The sequence below is a fragment of the Pecten maximus genome, chromosome 7, assembly GCF_902652985.1.
Source record: "Pecten maximus chromosome 7, xPecMax1.1, whole genome shotgun sequence".
Classification (NCBI taxonomy): Eukaryota; Metazoa; Mollusca; class Bivalvia; order Pectinida; family Pectinidae; genus Pecten; species Pecten maximus.
Window position 1 is genome coordinate 10,038,545 of NC_047021.1, and position 14,801 is coordinate 10,053,345.

General features: G+C 37.6%; 1 protein-coding gene across 16 annotated transcripts; it reads right to left on the reverse strand.

Moving 5' to 3' along the window:
• Window positions 1–1,213: 1,213 nt before the first annotated feature.
• LOC117331555 (transmembrane protein 272-like) lies at window positions 1,214–14,801 on the reverse strand. Of its 16 annotated transcripts, none has more exons than XM_033890326.1 (8): window positions 14,681–14,801; window positions 6,501–6,632; window positions 5,968–6,078; window positions 4,531–4,590; window positions 4,008–4,223; window positions 2,803–3,849; window positions 2,360–2,433; window positions 1,214–2,213 (listed from the first exon to the last, which is right to left on the reverse strand). In XM_033890326.1, exons 2-6 carry the CDS (start codon window positions 6,604–6,606, stop codon window positions 3,653–3,655), a joined length of 690 nt encoding a protein of 229 aa, XP_033746217.1. In that variant the 5' UTR covers window positions 6,607–6,632; window positions 14,681–14,801; the 3' UTR covers window positions 1,214–2,213; window positions 2,360–2,433; window positions 2,803–3,652. The 16 variants fall into 16 exon arrangements, with proteins under 16 accessions (XP_033746217.1, XP_033746215.1, XP_033746211.1 ...); XM_033890324.1 differs by having other exon boundaries at window positions 1,214–2,249; XM_033890320.1 differs by having other exon boundaries at window positions 1,214–2,285; window positions 2,766–3,849.

A 14,801-nucleotide genomic window follows, 5' to 3' on the forward strand; every position in this document is an offset into this window, starting at 1 on the left:
TAACATCACTAGGTGTTGATCCTTGATTACCTAAGATAGTGACATTATTAGGATTTGATCATTGATTACCTAAGATAGTGACATTACTAGGATTTGATCATTGATTACCTAAGATAGTGACATTACTAGGATTTGATCATTGATTACCTGAGAAAGTGACATTACTAGGAGTTGATCGATGATTACCTGGTGGATATCGGTACATGATATGATGTCATTACTAGGAGTTGATCTGTGATAACCTAAGACAGTGACCTTACTAGGAGTTGATCATTGATTACCTAAGATAGTGACATTACTAGGAGTTGATCCTTGATTACCTAAGATAGTGACATTACTAGGAGTTGATCCAAGATTACCTGTTGGATGTTGTTGATGAAGTATTGGGTCCTTATAACAGTCTGTGCTTTAAAAATAATTGGAAGTAACGGATTATTTAACCATATTTTGTCGCAGTATGATCCAGATTGGTAAGTGAAATATAAGCCAAAAAACATTCATCCATTACTAGACAGTTTCCTTACATTCAGAGCAACTGCAAAATGAGCATGTTAAGATAACATTGCATTTGTTTTACCATCGCGTTGTCGATTCTCCCTGTAGATCTTGATTTTTTTTATTTAAATCTCTTATACATATATATAGAGCTCTTATGTCAATAATTGTAACATTTATGAAAGAATTAATTGGAAAGGTTTTGTAATGTTTTTTTTTTTTCAATATTTTCCATAACGTCTATAATAGTAACTGCATACCCAGATCCGTTAAAGAATGTCCCGTGAAAAAAAATATTTATAAATACATATAATCACATTTGTCTTAATCCTGATAATAACTTTAATCCAAATCCCATAAATTCTGCGGTGATTTACATCAAATGTTTATATGGTATGTTATTGTGTCCGTCGGTCTGTTTTAGCTTAAGAGCATGCAAGTAAGTGTAGGAAGGTAGATAACCCGAACAATTACTATGATGGTTATGCTTACACAAAACAAACAATAGTAGATGGGTATATTCATTTTCTGGTGCTGTGACTGTAAATAAATGTTAAACCCCGAAAAAGACACCCACAAATATTTCAGTTTTGTCATCAGGAATTTCGTCTTCGTCTTAAATCATTTTTGTTCAAACCTGGCATTAGTTAATGATTTGCAATAACGGTAAATAAATATGAAATAAATTGCAGGAATGGAAAACAAATATAGAGATGAATTAATGAAAAAGCATGTTTATTTAAAAGTAGATATGTATGTAGAAATATACAGAACGTTAATAAACAAGAAGATCATCGAGAATATTACAAAAGTATTACATATAACAATATATATTGAAAAATGATAAAGCTATGTTGTAAAGATATACAAAACATTTATACATATTTTGATTCTAATTATACATTTGTACGTAGATATAATGATGATGTTGCTACGTTCTGTAATAAACTAGGGACATTTACATACATTTGGCGCAGTTAATACGCAGTTACCTAAAGGGATACCTGTACCAAGATGGTAAACAGCTACCTAAAGGTATACCTGTACCAGGATGGTACACAGTTACCTAAAGGGATACCTGTAGGGATACCTGTACCAGGATGGTAAACAGTTACCTAAAGGGATACCTGTACCAGGATGGTAAACAGTTACCTAAAGGGATACCTGTACCAGGATGGTACACAGTTACCTAAAGGGATACCCGTACCAGGATGGTAAACAGTTACCTAAAGGGATACCTGTACCAGGATGGTACACAGTTACCTAAAGGGGTACCTGTACCAGGATGGTAAACAGTTACCTAAAGGTATACCTGTACCAGGATGGTGTACAGTTACCTAAAGGGATACCTGTACCAAGGTGGTACACAGTTACCTAAAGGGATACCTGTAGGGATACCTGTACCAGGATGGTAAACAGTTACCTAAGGTATACCTGTACCAGGATGGTAAACAGTTACCTAAAGGGGTACCTGTACCAAGGTGGTACACAGTTACCTAAAGGGATACCTGTACCAGGATGGTAAACAGTTACCTAAAGGGATACCTGTACCAGGATGGTATACAGTTACCTAAAGTTATACCTGTACCAAGGTGGTACACAGTTACCTAAAGGGATACCTGTACCAAGGTGGTACACAGTTACCTAAAGGGATACCTATACCAGGATGGTATACAGTTACCTAAAGGGATACCTGTACCAGGATGGTGTAAAGTTACCTAAGGTATACCTGTACCAGGATGGTACACAGTTACCTAAGGTATACCTGTACCAGGATGGTAAACAGTTACCTAAAGGTATACCTGTACCAAGATGGTAAACAGTTACCTAAAGGGGTACCTGTACCAAGGTGGTACACAGTTACCTAAAGGGATACCTGTACCAGGATGGTAAACAGTTACCTAAAGGGATACCTGTACCAGGATGGTAAACAGTTACCTAAGGTATACCTGTACCAGGATGGTGTACAGTTACCTAAAGGGATACCTGTACCAGGATGGTAAACAGTTACCTAAAGGTATACCTGTACCAGGATGGTGTACAGTTACCGAAAGGGATACATGTACCAGGATGGTACACAGTTACCTAAAGGGATACCTGTACCAGGATGGTGTACAGTTACCTAAAGGGGTACCTGTACCAGGATGGTAAACAGTTACCTAAAGGGATACCTGTACCAAGGTGGTATACAGTTACCTAAAGGGATACCTGTACCAGGATGGTGTACAGTTACCTAAAGGGGTACTTGTACCAGGATGGTCAACAGTTACCTAAAGGGATACCTGTACCAGGATGGTATACAGTTACCTAAAGGGATACCTGTACCAAGGTGGTATACAGTTACCTAAAGGGATACATGTACCAGGATGGTACACAGTTACCTAAAGGGATACCTGTACCAAGGTGGTATACAGTTACCTAAAGGGATACATGTACCAGGATGGTAAACAGTTACCTAGAGAAATGTACATATGTTTAGACATTGTGTATTTAACACCCTCGGGGAATCAGTTATGGATATATATAATTGTAGTAATAATCGAAGATGTGATGAGATTACCTCTTAACTCCTAATTTATAATGTGTTCACTCACAGAACCTTGTCAACCATGGCAATCAAACGAAGCACTACTATAGCCGATCGCCCTACTTAAGCTGGCAACATGAAGAACCTAATTCAATCAGGAACACTGGAACATCTCCCTAGGTAACGACCAATAGTACAACCTTGTTAAACCGTGACCAAAATGATATGAAAACTCAACAGAAAGTCATTACTCGGTTATAGAAAATGCTCCTGCGTATTACATTGATTGATCATGCTTCATGTACAATACTAAATGTTAATACATTTGTTTCCGAGAGACATACATTCAATTGAAACATATCTTTTTATCTTCCTTTCAAACGGAGTACATACATTGAATGGGTTGTAGTATGCCTTGTCGGGAAGTGTCAGTGCATCGAACCGGTCGTCTACAACTAATCCTTTACACTGATCCAACTCCCTAACTCATCCGACTGGCTCACTAATCCGACCGTTACACTGATCTAACTCTCCCACTAATCCTACTGTCTCACTGACACGACTCAATAATTCGAATTCTAATAAGGATATGGCTTCACAACTAAGCTGGAAAACGATATGGCATCTTTGTTATTCTGAATTCTTGCCAACGACGCAACAGAAGACACCGATCATGATGCAGGCGACGAGACAGCCGACTCCCATCATGATGTAGGTGGTGGTGATGACCCAGAAGGAGAAGTAGTAGAGAGTAGGGTGGCAGTAGTTCCCAGCGGTGGCAGGCGAAGACACCCATTCATCCTTCAATCCGTACACCCATACATTTCCTGCCAACAAAACACAAACCCTGTCACAATGGTTGATTCATGATATATCAAAACTCTGAGTTTGGCCTACGGAAACTATCATATATTGTCTGCCTACTTTGCTCATATTAATCCAGAATTATGTTTAGTTTAAGAATTGAAAAAATACAATAACTCACCACAAATAAACCATGCAAACAAAAACAGGTTAACAAGGCTATCAAATGGATTTGTTGGCTGCTTCTTCTCATCTTCAGGGCCCTCCGTATTGTTTTTTCTCGATTTAACACTCTGACCTATAAGTCCTATTCCTTTCAGGGTCCCAAACACGCCAGCCACTATCAGGTAAATTGGTATGAGCCGCTCGGCTGGACAGTCGTGAAGGTACGACGCACCTGTCGGGTAAGTAAAGCAGTAATTAGACGTGTATCAGGATTTACCTGTAAGTCTTTACACATGGTGACTCACTGTACCTATATGAATCAACAATATAACTAATGGATACTAATTTCTCATTATATCAAACTTAATACTGCTAACTTTCGATTTGAATGAGTAAAGGAGGTGAAACATAAAACGGACGCAAATTCTGGTACCCTTGAAAAGGTACGCGTCTCATTGATGTATTCTCTATGTAATATCGAAATAACATTCATTTCATGCTATAGTGTGATATATATACATATGAATACATATACTTACCTATGGCAATTTCTGCTATAGGTAGAGCCAAACTCAGGCCAACACATATGATGAACACAACTGCAACAGAAAGTAGAATACAAACAGTGACAGGGGAGATGGATAGATAAGGGGAATATCGGCTTGTATTAAATAAGTTCATCAATATATATCATCAAATTATAACTGACTAATGCTTTTTAAAAAACAAATGGAAAAAAAAAAATTTTTCCTGTGCCAACATTCTCAATCGAGTAAGACTTTTTTCAGTGGTCAACATGCTCTCTCAAGTCATTCTCTCCGGTAAACATGCTCCCTCAATTCAGTCTTTTCTCCGGTCAACATGCTCTCTCACGTCAGTCTTCTCTCCAGTCAACATGCTTTTTCAAGTCAGTCTTCTCTCCAGTCAACATGCTCTCTCAAGTCCGTCTTCTCTCCGGTCAACATGCTCTCTCAAGTCCGTCTTCTCTCCGGTCAACATGCTCTCTCAAGTCCGTCTTCTCTCCGGTCAACATGCTCTCTCAAGTCCGTCTTCTCTCCGGTCAACATGCTCTCTCAAGTCCGTCTTCTCTCCAGTCAACATGCTCTCTCAAGTCCGTCTTCTCTCCAGTCAACATGATCACTCAAGTCAGTCTTCTCTCCAGTCAACATGATCACTCAAGTCCGTCTTCTCTCCAGTCAACACCCTCTCTCAAGTCCGTCTTCTCTCCAGTCAACATGCTCTCTCAAGTCCGTCTTCTCTCCAGTCAACATGCTCTCTCAAGTCAGTCTTCTCTCCAGTCAACATGCTCTCTCAAGTCAGTCTTCTCTCCAGTCAACATGCTCCCTCAAGTCAGTCTTCTCTCCAGTCAACATGCTCTCTCAAGTCAGTCTTCTCTCCGGTCAACATGCTCTCTCAAGTCCGTCTTCTCTCCAGTCAACATGCTCTCTCAAGTCCGTCTTCTCTCCAGTCAACATGCTCTCTCAAGTCCGTCTTCTCTCCAGTCAACATGCTCTCTCAAGTCAGTCTTCCTCCAGTCAACATGCTACCTCAAGTCAGTCATTCTCTCCAGTCAACATGCTCTCTCAAGTCAGTCTTCTCTCCGGTCAACATGCTCTCTCAAGTCCGTCTTCTCTCCAGTCAACATGCTCTCTCAAGTCCGTCTTCTCTCCAGTCAACATGCTCTCTCAAGTCCGTCTTCTCTCCGGTCAACATGCTCTCTCAACTCAGTCTTCTCTCCGGTTAACATCTTCGTTCAAATTGTTCTCTCTCGAATCTTTCTCTCCAATCAATATCCTCTTCCGTGTTTTTCTCTCTGGTCACAAATTTCTCTCAAGTCGGACCTCTGCCAGATCAACATCCTCTGTAGATTTTTTCTCACCGGCCATTCTCATTCAGATCATTGTCTCGAGGTAAATCTGACCTAGATTTCTAAATATTTGATGAAATTATTATAAGATATTAATATTAACTAATACCTGAACCGCATACGATGCCCATGGCTGTTTTGGCAAAGTCAACTTTCCCTTCCGATTTCTCATTTGCTTCTTTTAGTTTCCCAAATAAAGAGTCGTAGGCCGGCGGAGGGGCTGTAAAGTAGAAAAAGATTGTTTGTGTCCTTCGCTTTAGATAATGGATTTATGAAATAAGGAAATAATTATTAGCTAGGCCTTACTTTAGTATATATATTGATGACAGTAAATTCTATTTAAATATTTAAATTTCCATTTGAATTACTCAACCACGACTAGTCTCCAAAACGTATGGATGAATGATCTATAGCTTATTTGCTGTTATGAAGTATTCCCAGAGCACTATAGGTAGAGCGAATCACATATTGGATGAGATTTTTAATTGTAATGATATATACATAAATATAATTTAACAACAAATACTATCAAAATACATTTAAAAAAAAGTCTAACAATGGGCGTTACGATACCCGTGTTGAGTAGATACTGGTAGCGAACAAACTTAAAATAGGATAAGTGTTTAGGTGTAACATTCATACCATTCATCTCGACGTCTCTGGATGTGACTGGTGGGGGCGCCTTTTCTGTCCCGGATGACATTTGGTACGACGCAGCGCTGTCATCATAGGAAGGTGGGTCACTCATCTTGTCGTTCTGCTTGTTTGGTTAGACTTCAATAAAACAAGAGAGAAATCAAACTGGTGTGATTAACAAGACCCAGCTTACAGATATCGGAACATTCCTAACCACCACCTTCGTTTTTATTACCAATTATTAGGAAAAGGCCAAGACGTCCTGTAAAGTATTATTCGAATAGAAAAGAGAAACGGCATTGTCATCTAATCAGAAAGGTAAGTGAAATTACAGTAGAATTACTCATTGATCAATGTTAAAGTAAGGATTCAAAAATACACTGGAGTGAGAGTCTTTCAAACAGATAGCTTTTTATTACATGTAATTGAAAGTTAATTCCCAAACAAATGTGTTAGTCAAAGAGTTTACGAAATGTCAACATTCATCTCGTTTAAGGGTCATATGAATAGCAAATCCAGTGACATTTTATAAGTTTATCAATCACTACTCTTGTGTAAAGTAAACAGAAGAAGCCTGATGAACGGTAAGCTTGTCAGCTGTTGACGACATGTAATTGGTTAAACTTTATGTTTATGTTTTTGGACACAATTAGCTCATGTGGATGACATACATATGTTATGCCCACAAGTGTCTTTTACACCCAATAAGGACATTTGTTTGACCGGAATTGACTTTATTAAAGCAAAAGAATTAATTATCTTTTGACATTAAAAAGCAAATGGCGGTTGTGAATAATATTACACCAATGCCATGAGGAGGCAGTTCAATCATCAAACATGCTCTTTTTAGACACTATTAAGAACTTTGGCAAGAAGACTGTGTTTAGAAAAAATTAATTCAACCGCTGAGTTTAAGATAAAACAATTATTTCTGAAAAGGATATCAACTACACAGTTTAACTATTTGTTTCGAAGAGTTAAATTAAAAAACAATGAATGAAGGATGCTGTCAAGCTGGAAACAAGCTGGACTGATCGTCCTGTACATAAGCTTTGAGCTGGACAAATGGTCCTAATTATATTCGAGCTGGACTCTTTTCAAAATCAAATCCAAAATATATACTTCAACATAAATGTTTAAATATGTTTTCTATTTCCTTATTTCACGTACGTGTCTGTAGTCCAGGTACTCATATTTCAATTTTCCGTGTTCATATCTGACCATTCATCTGTTTCCTTACCAACATAAACTGGTCGGACGTTGTCAAGTGTAACTTCCCATTTAAACTTCTCATTTAGAAGAATTAATCTCGATTTCGAGTTGATATCGGTAGCAACGGAGAAATACATTTGTTATCTTGTTCTATTTCCTCATCCTATAATACTACGTAATGGACCTTGGAACGGACTTCAGATTAAGCAGAGTTAAATTATCTCTGAATTTCTACAACCTTATATATTAATCCTAAGGAAAATACACAATATGAGGCACACAAGAGTGTTCAATGGACCTCATCCCAGAATCACTTTATATACTCATAATGAAGAGTATCAGTAAAATGTTTACCAATATAACAAGTATCTTTACTTTTAAGAGTGAAAAGCCATTGTAGGGGACACAGGTCAAATACTCTCCTTGGTAACGCTAATGACAGATTTACAGAACATGTACTAATGCTACAGGAAGGTTTAGATAGAATATTTAAGCTCAATATATATATGCTGTATGTAATTCAATTGATGTATTTTTCTTTATTTTTTATCAAATTTTGTTCATTTTTCCAACACATCTACAAACCTAATGATTATCAATATTATAGATTTAAATATGTCACGATTATCATTATATCTCATGTCCGCAATAATTGTTTTTGCGAAGTGTTTTGCAAAAATCCGAAGAGCCTTTATTGTTTCTAAGAATAAGTTTGAGATTAAGAGGTATAGCTGGTAATAAAATTTTATTTTCGCCATCAAATGTTTGTCGATTTTTTAAAAATAAATCCCTGTACTGAGTTTTTCAATCCTTGATAAATTAAGCAATTTGTTTGGATATTATATTTTCTCTAAATTCTTCGAAACTGTAAAATGATTTATCACTTTTAATAATATCATATACAAATTGTACACCTTTCTTATACCAAGTTTTATAGAAGATAACTTTTTTTATTAATCTTTATATTATTATTACACCATAATGGATTTTCAAAGATAGTTGTATTAGATATGTCACACTTAAGGTTTGATACCAAGCTTCTAAAACTTCCCTCCAAAAAATATTTGCGCAACTTTTTGACAGTTCTTTTAACTTTTCTATTCCTATATTTGAAAGAGTCTGTTTATCAAGATAAGTTATCATTATTATGCCGCAATTTCCTAATTTACTATAAATTCGTCTTATCCACGTTGTTTTAAGGCTAATATATAGGATTTCAAATGTATCATTTTGAGTCTCCCTTTAACATATTTTTTTAGTAACTACGTCTCTTTTGATTTGATCTGGTTTTTCATTCCACAAATAATTGTATAATAAAGTATTTATTTTTTTAAGATATGCAACATCAGGATTAGGAAGAGAAAGAAACAGATGGTTGAACTGAGATTTTATTAAAGTTTTGATTACAGTTATTTTGCCAATTGGTCAGGTGTAAGTATTCTTCTTTTCCATGTAGATATTAGAGACTTCAGCTTAGCAAAGTTTTTGTCAAAGTTTAATTTAGTGAGTCCGAGAAGAACAACATCATAGTCAATGCCTAACAAAGAGAACCTTGTGCTACCCCATTTTAAATTGAAGTCAGTTGAGTAAGTATCGTCGCTGTCCTTTTTACTACCAAACCAAACTACCTGGGTCTTGGAAAAGTTCATTTTTAGACCAGAAATATTAGCAAAGTATGTAAGGTTTTTGTGAGTTTCATCTATAGATTTCTTTGTGCCATCTAAAATAACTGTAGTGTCATCTGCAAATTGAGAGAGTAATATTTCTTTTCCTTGTACAGTTATTCCTTGAATTCTGTTCTAATTTCTTAAAATTATATATATGATTTCCGCACACAAGATACAAATATAAGATGAGATGGGGTCGCCCTGACGACAACCACGTTCAATTTTGAAAAACAAATTTGATAAATGCCCCCAATGTTTACCGCAGATTGAGTATTATGCTGAAAAGGTTTTTTCCATTTTAAAATGTTTGGACCAAACTTTAAAAAGTTCAATGTTTTCAAAATAAAGTTCCAAGAGACAGAATCAGAAGCTTTTTCAAAATTAATTAAAAGGTGTTAAGTTTATACCAGGTGAAAAAATACCATGAAGTTATCTAACAACATACTAATTATTTGTTAAATTTACACCGGATTAATACTGTAATTTAGTTATCAGACAGCATATTAATTAGATAATAAGTGTATACCTGGTAATTACTGCTGTAAATGTAAACTTTATTTATTTTACAACAATTGCGAAACAAGTTATATGAACTTATATTAATCACGCTTGTTGGCCCGGATGGAAGCGCGCAAGGGGTCTTACTGTAGGAGGAAACCGGAGTACCCGGGGAAAACCCACATGGTCGGGCAGGTGACCCCATACCTTTTCACGTCCGATCGGGGAATCGAACCCCGGCCGCCTAGGTGAAAGGCAAGTGTGTTACCAATGTGCCACCCGACCACCCTTACTGCTATTTAACTATATCACAACATACTAAATAGATAATTAATTTATACCAGATAAATACTGTATTTAGTAATCTCAAAACATAATAATCAGGTGTTTAATGTATTCCTGGTAAATACTGATATTTAGCTATCTCACAACATATCAATTAGGTGTTACGTTTATACCTGTTAGATACGGATATTTAGTTATCACACAACATACCAATTAGGTGTTAAGTTTATACCTTATCACCTATTATACATAATGACATTAGATATGTACTCTCATATTTATGCGTGTTTATATTTTACAGCAACAATTAAAACATAAAATAAAACGAAAAAATTAGAACTGTGACGAATACTCAAATGTTAAGTTAATAAAGGATATTCCAGAGGAAAAAATACCTTCCTAACGTACCGTATCTCCCAGGGGAATACACACCTTCCTAACGTACCGTATCTCCCAGGGGAATACACACCTTCCTAACGTACCGTATCTCCCAGCGGAATACACACCTTCCTAACGTACCGTATCTCCCAGGGGAATACACACCTTCCTAACGTACCGTATCTCCCAGGGGAATACACACCTTCCTAACCTACCGTGTCTCCCAGGGGAATACACACCTTCCTAACCTACCGTATCTCCCAGGGGAATACACACCTTCCTAACGTACCGTATCTCCCAGGGGAATACACACCTTCCTAACGTACCGTATCTCCCAGGGGAATACACACCTTCCTAACGTACCGTATCTCCCAGGGGAATACACACCTTCCTAACATACCGTATCTCCCAGGGGAATACACACCTTCCTAACCTACCTTATCTCCCAGGGGAATACACACCTTCCTAACCTACCTTATCTCCCAGCGGAATACACACCTTCCTAACCTACCGTATCTCCCAGGGGAATACACACCTTCCTAACCTACCGTATCTCCCAGGGGAATACACACCTTCCTAACGTACCGTATCTCCCAGGGGAATACACACCTTCCTAACATACCGTATCTCCCAGCGGAATACACACCTTCCTAACCTACCGTATCTCCCAGGGGAATACACACCTTCCTAACCTACCGTATCTCCCAGGGGAATACACACCTCCCTAACCTACCGTATCTCCCAGGGGAATACACACCTTCCTAACCTACCGTATCTCCCAGGGGAATACACACCTTCCTAACCTACCTTATCTCCCAGGGGAATACACACCTTCCTAACCTACCGTATCTCCCAGGGGAATACACACCTTCCTAACCTACCTTATCTCCCAGCGGAATACACACCTTCCTAACGTACCGTATATCCCAGCGGAATACACACCTTCCTAACCTACCGTATCTCCCAGGGGAATACACACCTTCCTAACCTACCGTATCTCCCAGGGGAATACACACCTTCCTAACGTACCGTATCTCCCAGCGGAATACACACCTTCCTAACGTACCGTGTCCTCCAGTCTCCGTAGAAGGTATACGTGTATTACCGGCAGTATATATATATATAGGCCATTAAGAACGCCTACATACGAGTCTCAGTCCCATTCGTTAATGAGTCAAACTACCCGTTGCGAAATAGTTCTCTCCTGGTAACGATCTACACAGACACATAATGCTCTATTTGATAACGATTCACTAAAGCATACAATATTGTTATTTTGTGTAAGGATACGTGTACCTCATCAAGTCAGTTTTCAACGACTGTTTGGTTTACCATAATTGTAAGTTCTATTTTTTGAATTGATTTAAACAAAGCAATAAATTTTGATTAGACAAATATTTAAAATGTACGCATATATTATGAGCAATACATGTGAACAAGATCTATTAATGCTGCATGGTTTTGTTTGTTTTGAGACTACGTTTTGAGACCACGTTTTCGCCAATATTACCTTAGGGAACTCCACAAGAGAAACCGTTTCCTCTGAAGAATGCTGTAACTTCAACAAAATTACGTCCAGCTTGTCTTAATCATTTTAGGAAATTCTGAATGAAGTAAGATATAGGCAACGGTGAGAGTTTTAGATTTGTAAATAAGGAATCATTAAAGATCAGGTCCGTTCGTGTGCTGCTAGTTACAATTAACACAATTAACATTACATAACGCACTGTATGTAATACGTGACGGGGAATACGAAGTAAAAACTGTAACGATACAATAATACAGTAACTGTTTTAAATGTTTCTTTCGCGAATATTTAGTTATCGGCGTTTGGTTTTAAACACTGATGTACATGTATATATGTAAGTGTCCATTCCGTAGCATGAGCGGAAAGTGTTCATTGTGATGTGCTTCAATTGCAGTTCATTATACCCCCGCAACGAAGTGTGTGTGTGTGTGTGTGTGTGTGTGTGTGTGTGTGTGGGGGGGGGGGGGGGGGGGGGGGGGGGGTATACTGGATTCAGGTTGTCCGTCCGCCCGTCGAGAATTTCAACGAAACTTCATGGCAATAACCCTTATACATTGTAGATGTGCGTAATCTATATCATGTTGTAATTTTGTGGTTACCATGGTAACCAGGTCACTATAATTCGTTTTTGGGTGAGGGGGAATTTTGTCCAGTCAACTCCTCATAAACCTGTGAACTGCTTCAAGTCAAACTACACAGGAGTGATAAGGACCATGTGTAAATGTGCATGCATGATATTTCTCTACAGAATTTTTGGTTTCCATGGTTACCAATTTTCAATACCCATATTCTTGTGGGAAACTTTGTCAAGACAACTCGGACAGCTCCTATGTAGCTATCAACCGATTTCATTCGAAATACACAGGAATGTTAGGGACTCAAAATGTGTACATATGCATGCAGGAATTTCCCCCCCACAAAAGGTTGCCGTGGTAGCCCGTTCACTAAAACAGGTTTTTGGTGGAAAATCTTCACCAGAGGGGCGGTGGAGGGGCGGGGCTATGAGTTGGCCCTCTGGACGACATTTCTAGTTTGTAGCTACGGTACAGCTACTTCTACTTTTAGTATATTTCGCAATACTAAAAATCAAGTAAGGTTGACACACATGGAATTTAAATGTATAATGTGTAGGCGAGAATGTGACCCCGGCCTAGGGTTATTATCATAAAGACTTTCTTTTTGAATTTGGCCCGTTTTCGGGAGTGTTTTATTTTATGCCTTAAAATAAAGCACCAATTATAAGCTAGAAAGAGCTAGTGATGTAATCATGTATTGAAAGCTAGTGGCTGTTTACCTGTACATTATACTTTGAAGATACTTGCTCTAATATTGACCAATTACTAAATTCTCCCTGACGGACCTCTTGCTAGCAAGTAGATCGGTAGTTCTATTTTTATCATCGCCACAATTTCTTTTTTGTATAACAGAATGGCCTTTCTTAACTCAATAGCTAGCTTGACGGCAGGTACCAAAGCTATCACTTTTAACACACGGTGTGTTTTCACTTTGTACGTTTGTTACATTCATATGTATCTGGTATGTAAGTTATTAATTATATATCTCTAAAATTAACATGCACAGGGCCCATTAACCTACAGTATATGTCGGTTGTACAATCCTTATCTTTTTGAATTGATAATTCATCACTGTTTAAATCAATAACACTGCAGTTTTCAAGATTAGTAAAGTTATTTATTAAAATTTGTTTCTATTAAAATAAACTTCATAAGACTTCATTTATTTGTATGATTATTTAAATAGTTTTTCCCTGTATGACCAACAGATACAGCCAAGCCCATACAATTGTCGTTTTTTGTTAAATAACAATGACGTTCTTTACAAAATTGCATTTTTTGGTTAATAATGAGGAGCGATTAAATCTGCAGTTGTACATGGTTTTTGATGAGAATTAAGACTGGACGTCCAGTGACAAGTGTTGGTGAGAATTAAGACTGGAACGCCAGTGACAAGTGTTTGTACGCACTGAAGTACGTTATCGTCAACATAATTGGATTATCTTATTTTATTTGTTCACGACTTATGGCCGCCAAACTACCGAAAGTTTAGTAATCCTCGGACGACTGGGATCTGGGTCACGGTACTTATGTTCATGAATTACATATCTATGTGGATATATATCATGGCTGAGTATGTACAATACTAGGGATTCAACATTTTCGGATTTTACCTACATTCCAATGGAACTTGCACTTTATGTTTCTGTAAAGTTCTAAACAGAACGCTGTTTGACGTGGGTAAAATCATCAACAGGTATCAACATTACAGGTGTATAGAACAAAAGTGTGTTAACATATAGAACTAGCTCCAATTCCAATGAGGCCATAGGTATATATATATATTGTATACGGCATTGTCATGTCAGGTATGTAAACGATGTGAGTAAAGCTGTGTACATGAATACCTGTATACAATACCTGTATAAGGTATATTATCGACCGACGTGGCATAGCTAATTGATTTTATGGCTGCCTTGATAACCATCTTTCTATGAATCGTTCTGTGATAAAGTTAACCTCCTTGACCAATTGTTAGATTTGTGTAGACAAAATTGCATCAACACATTCGATGTTAATTCATATAAAAAAAGCATTACATACCAGATTTCCTCGGCAGAAAGCTAAGTGCCCACTGAAATCTCCCACAGGTTGTTGCTAAAACAGAAAACCGGACAGCACTGGCAGGCAATGAGGCGAATCGGTTATATAAATAGATTATTGA